The following is a 9,816-nucleotide window of genomic DNA, read 5'->3' on the forward strand; positions in this document are numbered from 1 at the left end:
GTCAAGAATATTTTACCAGCAAACAGAAGAAAATAAAATTATGTATTCAAACCTCGAGAACCATATACGACTTCTAAGTGGCCCACTGCCCCTATATTTTATTATCATCATAGCTCTGTGAGTAATTCTTCAGTGATATTTTAATTTCCATTCTGACCCTTAATGGCTTTTGTTTGTTTGTTTCGCAAGGATTCGCATTGCACAGACTGAGGTGACACTCAAACACACCGCTGTGTAACAGAAGGGAGACATCTCGGGTTTTGCAAAAAAGCACCTTCGAGCCTTCGGGTTGGCAGCGAGTGGCAGAAAGTTCTGTTTTGAAAAATTCTGGCAGTGGCAAAAGAACAGACAAATTCTAACGAAAGCTCGACGTCTACAGATAGGCTTTCCATGGATGGGATTCTACAGGTATAGGAATAAATAAATAAAACCTTTCTCGTGTAACAAAGGCGAAGAAATTCATCCCTTCCCACCCCGCTTCAGCCGCAGGAGGAAAGGCGCACTGCGATGCTCCCGAGGTCCCCTTCTGTCACCGTTCTATCCCGGCGCTTACGGCACCACAGAAGGTTTCTGTCCCTTACAGCAATCGCTTCCCATTTCTTCGTTTTTCCAAGCCCTGCCCGTGCAAGACACCTCTTGAAGTTCAGCGTGAGGGGGACTCTTTACACCGAGTGCCGAGCGTCACTGTGTGAACACTACCTCTCCTCCAGCAGTACCCCGCTGGCTGGTCTTTATGGTACAGTGCCGCTTCTCAAAAGATCATCGGATGGGGAAATTTAGCTCTTCTTGAAACATTTCAGCAACTGAGCAATTAGTTCTGAATGGGGTGGGGGAGGGAAGACGAGGGAGCTTAAAAGAGGGGGGAGAAGAGGAGCTACAACACAACGAGCCCGAAAACAACAGGGGTGGGGATGCATAGGAGGGGGGCTTAAAATGTTTGTATTTAAAGGGTGCTGGCAAGGTCTTCTGCACAATATGTGCCTCTCTCCTTAAAGGGGCACCGAGTGCCAATAACCATTAGTCATCCGGCAGGGACTTTTCATTATAGATCTATCTTTAGGGGGAGTTCCCCGAAGTCTCCGCAAGGAACGGAGCTGCGGATTTCAAACACGGTCCACTTCGATTCGCGCAGTGCCTGCATACCTGCTTCAATAGAATGGAGCGATACTCACCCGAGTGCGCGGACAGCCCAGAGGTCCCTGCAGCACCCGTGTCCTCAGTGGAATACCATCTTGTATCCGCGGCAGTTCCCAGCCTACACTCGATGATAACGTTTATGCTATCTCAAATACAAGGCTCTCCCATAGACATTTTTTTCCAGGGTTTTAAAGCAAATTTCTCGGTGCCATAATGTTATGATGGAAGGATGCTGAAATGACAGGCCTCGTAGACGCTTGTCTTAATCATCGGCTTCTTAATTTAGTTTTAGTGCTGTGGTTTTGTGTGTGTGCGCGTGTGTGTGTGCGCGTGTGTGCGCGCAAGAGAAGGCTCTGACAACCTGCAGCTTCCTAATGACTGACGAGGCAGGGCTGCTGCCGCAAAGTAACACTTCCCTGGTGTGAAGACCTCTCACTGGGAAGTTTAGTTCACTACTGTTCTCGCAATGCTAATCGTATAACCTGTAACCAAAACCCAGGCAAGAAGGATACAGCATGCTAAATAGAGTACCTTCTAATCACTAAACGTTAGCACCACGACCAGCTGTTAGGGATTAACTGAAAGTCGGTTAGAGACAGACACCTAAACTTAAATATACAAACGAGGATGTAAGGGTGGACCGCTGAATACTTCTTCCTCTCTCTCTTTGCCTCCATTCATTCCTCCACCTCCAGCCCATTCACCCCTCTTCAATCTGTATGACCACCTCTCGCCTTTGTTAGCGCTGCGTTCCGACCCCATTCGCCCTGCCCGAGCAGCGGGATATCGCTGTCTGCTGAGCAGCTCTTACCTTAATTGCCCAGGTAACCTGGAATAAGTAAGACAAGCTTAGAATCCGGGGGATAGAGTTATAAATGCGCACATCCAGGCATTTACTGTACCCAACGTGATATTAGAGGCTGTTAATCTAAGGTGTCCCGATTCGTTTCGTGGACACATGATGCCATCGAAGCGTGGTTATTAAATACTCTCTCTTCATGGCTGAAAAAACCCTCATTCATTCCTTAAGCTGTCAGGACATTTTAGCAGCTTAACCCCTTGGAAGAGCCTGGGAGTGCAGAGCCGCTGTATTCGTGTGAAGGGGGACTGGAGGCTGGAGCCGCGGGGAGTGGGGGTGGGGGTCACAGCATATCTGCATCCATCGAGCTGACAGTGGTACACTTTTCCTTCGGCCTTTAATTTTTAAAAAACACTCAGGGAAGAATCTACGGTGAAACATTATCAGTAAAAATTGTATCCAGAATCTGTATTCAAACAGCACGGCAATCCTTTGGATGGCATTTGAGCCGGGGGTCCTCACCCTCACCCCGGAGCGGGACTCTCTCGGCCCCATAGTGCCACGGGTCCCTGAGGGTGGGGAGCAGAGAGCTGCCTCTCCTCGCACTGGCGGTGCCCTGCAGGGCTGGGGCCGTGCATTCCCTTCTCTGTTCAAGCTGTTTCGCCAAAATTTTCCACCAAAATTTTCATGCTAGAAAGTGCTAAATTTCTGGACCCTCTCACAGGAATTCGAGTGCAGATGGAGCTGAGAGGGTCAAACCAGTCATTTATTCAGGGCCACCATACACAAAGCTACCGCTGAAGTGGCTGGGGGCTGCGGCCAGGTCAGAGCTAGCAGAAGAACTGGTGTTAGAGCAGAACTTTGTCTGTCCAAAGCCAATAGTCCCGCTTTTATACATAGAGAATTTTCAGATTTTTTTTTTTTTTTAAAGGAAAAAGAAAAATCAGATTCGAAAGTCCAGTAGAAATAATTAAATAATTAAATAATTGACGTGCTTTTCCTACATATCCTTTTCTGTCCTATGAACAGTGAATTAATCTCACGGACTTGGAACAATATGCACTACATATTGAACACAACATTACCTTTTTTGGTAGAACTGTATATCCATGGCGCTAAAAAAAATACATCATTAAATCCTAAATTTCTGCACAGTACTTTATTCTGCTGCCATGATATATGACTGAATATTAAGCCCAGATCACCAAACGCTGTAAAAACACATTGCTGTCCGTATGGGACCTTTGCTCAGAAATGCAAAAGGACGAAGGTTTTCTTTCTTTCTCTGCTACATTCTCATCCCTGACTGCAGAGCTAAGCAGACTCAGCTTTGACCTAAGGAACACCTCAGAGCATTAAAATTTCAGCAGGCGATGTCAGTGTTACATTAAACGAGAGCTCCTCCGGTTTGCTGCAGAGCTGGGATTTGAATAAAACGCTCAATGTTAACAAACAATACACACGTTTGGCACTTGGTGTATTAAATGGATCAAAGGGATTTGATAAGGCACAATACCCCGTTTGTACAGACCTGATTGAGTTAATATAATATCAGCAAATTTTACTGCGAAATGAATCCGTTTCTTTTCTTTGTGTTTAAAACCAGCACAGATTAGAAATTTTAATGATCTGAAAATGTTTGGTATACAAAATCATGCTTATTTCAGTATTAGCAAAAACACAAGAAATTTTTCAACACAAACACCCAGCTGTGTCTATTTTAAAAGCAGTTCAATGACAGCTTGCACTTATGAGCATGCAATCAGCTAATTTCGCTTTTTTTTTTTTTTTCTTCTGTGTTAATCAACACTTTCCTTCCTGCATATCAGAGTACAAATAGTATAGTTACTCCACAGCAGTAAATGTTTACGTAACCTGTCCTTTCTCAAGAATCCGGTTACACCGAATCATTACATGCTAGACCGAGTAGGAAAACGCACAGGGCCCAGCCACCCCGATGGGATCTTGCTGTACCGCACTGACATATATTGGTTAATGCCCATCAGAACCATAACAGTATGCATAGAGCTTACCTTTCCTCTTACCCCTAGCACTGCAGAGCTCAGTCACATCCTCCACACTGCCCTCTTCCTCAGGAGTTCCCATCTATTGGCTTCAGTGTTGTGCAATGAAATAAATACAAATTGTCATGATTTTTCTTTTTTAACAACGGCAATTCTAAAAAAAATTAAATAAATAAAAACCGAAGGCAGTTGATCCATTGACTTCTACTTCTTTTCGGTCAGTAGCAACCTGTTACGGAATTGGATAAATAAATACAATTGTGGTGAGGTCAAGCGAGGTTAATCCAACGCACATAGTTCGTGCCATGCCCAATTGCAATTGTTTATTGCCCATCCACAGCAATTGTTGTGGGGATTTACTCTCTTTCTCACAGCCGCGCTCTCGCACACACGCACATACACACAAACGCATACAGAAAATGCACAGAGCCGTGGTGGTTGCACTGGAATCTGCACTGGGTTTCCCGGGACACGCTGGGGCAGGGCTGCGGGTGTCATTTCAACCATTTCTCCAGCGTGACAAACATAAACTTTGGGTAGTTGAACGCAGCGACAGGCACCGGCTGTACGTTTTGTTGCACAGCGTTGATTTTAAACGTGACCAATACTCTATCACTCACACTTCCCCTTCTCCTTTCAGAGCGAGGAAGCCGCAGGGCTCATCTCGCTTTGTTTCGGGGCCGATTCACATTTCTGCCCGTACTCACAGCGGTAACGCCGTGATGCGGTCGAGCAGCACCGAACCCGCTCCGTGAGCCCCTGAACCAACGCCACCGCCGGAATGGAGCCCCCGTTCTCTTTCCCACGGCCCACACTGAGTCCCTCCGGGGCAGACGGAGGCGCTGCGCGGGGCGCTGCGCCGGAGCCCGCGGGACTCGGGTGGTACAGGGGCGCTTAATTCGTTCGGCGGTGCTGCTGCTCCGCAGGCCTCGGCCAGAGGCCTCTACCCGCCCGGCGCTGCTGCCGCCGCCACATCGGGCCCGAGCCCTTCCTCCGCCCTAGCTGCAGCTCCTGCCCCGCCGTCCCGACCCCTCCGGCTGAGTTTCGTTGCTCCCCGTTGGTTAAATAAATAACAACAGCGCGGCGGGGCCCGGGAACACTCTGCCGACGGGCGCCGTCGGGATCCGCCAAGTAGTACCTCTGCTCCGGCACCGCGCGGATTGCGCGCCCCCCCGGCTCCCGTCCTCCTGCCCCAGTGGCACGGAGGGACGGAGCAACTTTGCTCCACCGGAGGAGTTACCGAGCAGAACCCCGGAGCCAAGCGCCGTTGGTTGGGCACGGGGAGATTAGTGCCGTTGCGCGGAGGGGCACGGCCGGTGATGCGCCCCGCATCGGTATCCATGCGCGGCGGGAGCCGCGGCGGCGAGGGGGGCGGAGTCTCGGAGAGGTGTGGGCGTGGCTGCGCGCAGCCATTGGCAGGCGGGAGGCAGGACGCTCCGGCACGCCGCCGCCTCTGATTGGGCGCTCGGTGGGAAAGGTTAAACCAAAAAATTTTTTACAGCCACGGTGCGTGTCTGCAGCTCTGAAATTAATTGCGGCCGGGGCGCTCCGTATAGCCGGCTCCTCTCCGACCCGCGGCGCGTCCTCCCCCCTATACCGGTTTACCGGGGGAACCGGCACCATGAAGTAGCTTTTTTTTTTTTTTTTTTTTTTTTTTGTATGCGTGTGCGTGCGGTGTTGGCTTTTTTTGTTGTTGTTGTTTGGTTTTTAGAGGGCTCTTTTACTCCTTTTTCCTCCTCTTTTTTCCCCTTCGTTCCGGCTCTCTCCGCTCGGTGACCGCTGCCGCCGTCCCCCGCCCGTGCTACATGCCGTGCCAGCGCCTGACGCTGCGCTCCCGCCGCGCCGCCGCCGCCGCCGGTGGTGCCGCCGCCCGCCCGGCCCCCACCTGCCCGGCCCCGGCCGCCGCCAGCCGCCCCCTCGGCGCAGCGTGTGATGTTGGACATGGGAGATAGGAAGGAAGTGAAAATGCTGCCCAAGTCCTCTTTCAGCATCAACAGCCTGGTGCCCGAAGCCGTGCAGAGCGACAACCACAGCGGCCACAGCCACCACAACAGCCACCATCCGCACCACCACCACCACCACCACCACCACCACCCGCCGCCGCCGCAACAGCCCCAGCGCGCTGCTGCGGCCGAAGACGAGGACGAGGAGAAGGCGCCGTTGCTGCTGCCGCCGCCCGCCGCCGGCGCCCTGGAGGCGGCCAAGGCCGAGGCGCTGGCGGGGAAGGGCGAGGCGGGCTCGGCGGCGGCGGATCTGGAGGAGAAGGAGAAGGCGGCCGAGGAGAAGAAGGGGGCGGCCGATGGGGGCAAGGACGGGGAGGGAGGCAAGGAGGGAGAGAAGAAGAATGGCAAGTATGAAAAGCCACCGTTCAGCTACAACGCACTCATCATGATGGCTATCCGGCAGAGCCCCGAGAAGCGCCTGACGCTCAACGGCATCTACGAGTTCATCATGAAGAATTTCCCATACTACCGGGAGAACAAGCAGGGCTGGCAGAACTCCATCCGCCACAACCTCTCTCTCAATAAGTGCTTCGTTAAGGTGCCCCGCCACTACGACGACCCGGGCAAAGGGAACTACTGGATGCTGGACCCGTCCAGCGACGACGTCTTCATCGGAGGCACCACCGGCAAGCTGCGCCGGCGCTCCACCACTTCTCGGGCCAAGCTGGCCTTCAAGCGCGGCGCCCGCCTCACCTCCACCGGCCTCACCTTCATGGATCGGGCGGGGTCCCTCTACTGGCCCATGTCCCCCTTTCTGTCCCTGCACCACCCGCGGGCCAGCAGCACGCTGAGCTACAACGGGACTGCGTCCGCCTACCCCAGCCACCCCATGCCCTACAGCTCGGTGTTGACTCAGAACTCCTTGGGGAACAATCACTCCTTTTCCACGTCCAACGGGTTGAGCGTCGATAGACTCGTCAACGGGGAGATCCCCTACGCCACTCACCACCTCACGGCCGCCGCCCTGGCCGCCTCGGTGCCGTGTGGCTTGTCGGTCCCCTGCTCCGGCACCTACTCCCTAAACCCCTGCTCCGTGAACCTCCTGGCGGGACAGACGAGTTACTTTTTCCCCCACGTCCCTCACCCCTCAATGACTTCTCAGAGCAGCACTTCAATGACGGCCAGGGCCGCCTCTTCGTCCACATCGCCGCAGGCACCCTCCACCCTGCCGTGCGAGTCTCTAAGACCCTCTTTGCCGAGTTTCACGACGGGACTGTCCGGAGGACTCTCCGATTATTTCACACATCAAAATCAGGGGTCTTCTTCCAACCCTTTAATACATTAACGTCCATGGGATCAGACTGTAAGTGAACATTTTACACACGTTCGCGTTGTAAATGATGATTGAAAAGAGAAAAAAAGAAAAAAAAAGGAAAAAAAAAGAAAAACAAAAAAGCCCAGGTATTTTTTATTAAGTCCCCCATTTTCTGTACGTTTGTTCAGTCTCTAGGGTTGTTTATTATGCCACCAGGGTGAGGAGTGTCAGCGAGGTGCAATGTGGGGAGATTACATTGTAGACTATGGAGTTTGGAAGACAAATTTCTAGTAGAATGTGTATCTAATAGTGACTGCTTTCGCGATTCCTATTCTAACACAAAAAGTCCATCTCTAAATCCGCCAGATTCTCCATGTTTGCAGTATTATAAGTTATCGTGGATATGTCGGTGGGTGCAGACCTTGAAAAAAGCCACTAGATTTGTGAAAACTATAAAAAAGAAAGTGTAATTTGTATTTAAGCAGATTCATACTGAGAGATGCCCAAAAACTACGTTTTGGCCATTTATAATTTTATCTTTTTCTTTACCTAACTATTTTTTTTTTTGCTTTGGTTTTTTTTTGGGATTTCTTCTACTCATTCTTCTTCTTCTTCTTCTTCTTTTTTAATTCTTTATTATTATTATTATTATTATTTTCCTGTTTGTTTGTTTGTTTACTTTTAGACCAAAGATTGGGTTTTAGAAAATGCACTCAGTGTACGGAGTAATTTAAAAACAGCCGCATTGTTTCAGTTCGCAGCACTGCCCGTTCCAATGATTCCGAAGGGGACAAAATTACTGATTGCCTTCAGTTTGTGTTGTGTATATTTTGATGTATGTGGTCACTAACAGGTCACCTTTATTTTTTTTTTTTCTAAATGTAGTGAAATGTTAATACCTATTGTACTTATAGGTAAACCTTGCAAATATGTAACCTGTGTTGCGCAAATGCCGCATAAATTTGAGTGATTGTTAATGTTGTCTTAAAATTTCTTGATTGTGATACTGTGGTCATATGCCCGTGTTTGTCACTTACAAAAATGTTTACTATGAACACACAGAAATAAAAAAAAAAATAGGCTAAATTCATATATACTTGATAGTTTTTTTGTCTCTTTTATTAACTAAAATTAAAATTCCTGAGGCTTTAAAGTTACAGGGAGGTCAGCACGCTGCCTAGCCCAGCGGCCCTCCATTTTTCACAAGCTCCTTCTCCAACCCCCACATCACCTCGTGTTTAACCACAATGTTTGGGGACAGAAAGGAGCGGGTTTTAGCAATACCCCACGGCCCCACGCGAGGTGTAGGGCCTGAGCATGGCAGTGCAAGGCGGGGGTCGTGCTGAGCGGTCTGACACTGAGCGCGCTTAACACTGCGAATGTATGTAGATATGTACATATATATTCATACATATATATGTAATGCGCTAGGAAAAAGTACAGGTACACGGTTTATTTCTTAAGGACATGGTTGGTTTTTTGTTTGGTTGGTTTTTTTTTTGTTTTTTTTTTTTTTGTTGTTGTTGCTTTTTTTTTTTGTTATTTGGTTATTTGGTTTTTTGGGGTTTTTTTTGCAATCTTTGGTATGATCTGAAAGAATTATCCATCCAAAAGGCATTATTCCGACTGTATGATAAGTGAAGCTATATGAACTATGAATGTGTGTATATATACATATACATATTAGCTTTCCTATAATGACTTGATCAAATTTGGCAAGCTATGCTGCGTACGTGTATTAAATGCAATCTTTATCTGAAAGCTCCACAGTTCCGGAAGTGTCTGTGCTCTGTACTTGCAGACTTTCAATGCTGCTAACCTTGGGCAAACTGTTTTGCAAAGGATTGTATGGGGAGCTCGAGCCACCTCCTCCGCCCCTGACCCACGTCCGCCGGTGGCCGGGCAGGAGCGAGCCATTGGGCCGGGCCGGGCGGGCTGTGCTGAGCCAGATGAGGGCCTGCAGGATGCGGTGCTGGGGCAGGGATTGAAATTGAGGGGGGGGGGGGGGGGGGGGGGTGGGGGAAGGGGAGTGGTGGTGGTGATGGGGGGAGAAGTGTGGATATGTTCAAATACAAAGTTCAGGACTGGCCTGCTTTTGCACTATGCCTGCTGAGGACAGTGCTGGCACAAATCCGAGCAAACTAACCCGAGTACAGAAAACCAATCCATTAATTTTAGGAGGCAACGTGATGACTGATTTTAAGGAGTATTTAATCCTTTCTTGGTCAGTTTAGGGAGCCCTGTGAAAGCCATAACTGTTGAAAATAATTAGAAAAGTTGTGCAGAAGGTTTAGCAGCTAATTGGCTCCCGCAGCGGAGAACGGAGCTGTTCATTTGCGGTGTTGGGGCAGCTCTGGGCTCGTAACGCTGAGCGGCAGACGCTACAATGGGCCCCGGGAAATAATGCGGGGCTCGGAGATGGTAACGCGGGCACTTGAAAGAGCTGAGCAGAAGGAAGCAGGAATGAGAAAGAAAAAGGGGAAAAAAATCTGAGGGTGAATGAAGAAGCAATAGGAAATATGAATTCTCGCAATGAGAATATTTAAAAGAATAAAGGGAGGAAGGAGATGAATAAAATTGGTGATGAATAAACAGATG

General features: G+C 49.4%; 1 protein-coding gene and 1 long non-coding RNA gene across 4 annotated transcripts in view; one reads left to right on the forward strand and one right to left on the reverse strand.

Moving 5' to 3' along the window:
* The window catches only part of LOC128086557 (uncharacterized), a 90,644-nt gene extending 85,383 nt beyond the window's left edge, over positions 1 to 5,261 (reverse strand). For 2 of the 3 annotated variants that reach the window (XR_008209414.1, XR_008209415.1), the window contains exon 1: positions 1,173 to 5,077. This is a non-coding gene — a long non-coding RNA (uncharacterized LOC128086557). Of the gene's footprint in view, positions 1 to 1,172; positions 5,078 to 5,098 lie in introns of those variants that run through there. The other variant, XR_008209416.1, reaches the window with a different exon arrangement.
* Positions 5,262 to 5,879: 618 nt separating this feature from the next.
* Positions 5,880 to 8,722, forward strand: FOXG1 (forkhead box G1). Its single transcript, XM_052693960.1, has one exon. The coding sequence runs from the start codon at positions 5,893 to 5,895 to the stop codon at positions 7,246 to 7,248; it is 1,356 nt and encodes a 451-aa protein (XP_052549920.1). The 5' UTR covers positions 5,880 to 5,892; the 3' UTR covers positions 7,249 to 8,722.
* Positions 8,723 to 9,816: the final 1,094 nt, after the last annotated feature.

This window comes from Tympanuchus pallidicinctus, unplaced genomic scaffold (assembly GCF_026119805.1).
Source record: "Tympanuchus pallidicinctus isolate F22 unplaced genomic scaffold, pur_lepc_1.0 scaffold3, whole genome shotgun sequence".
Classification (NCBI taxonomy): domain Eukaryota; kingdom Metazoa; phylum Chordata; class Aves; order Galliformes; family Phasianidae; genus Tympanuchus; species Tympanuchus pallidicinctus.

What these genes read in the sequence shown, in the direction of transcription:
- FOXG1 (XM_052693960.1), top strand. Translation starts at nt 5,893, where the DNA reads ATGTTGGACATGGGAGATAGGAAGGAAGTGAAAATGCTGCCCAAGTCC.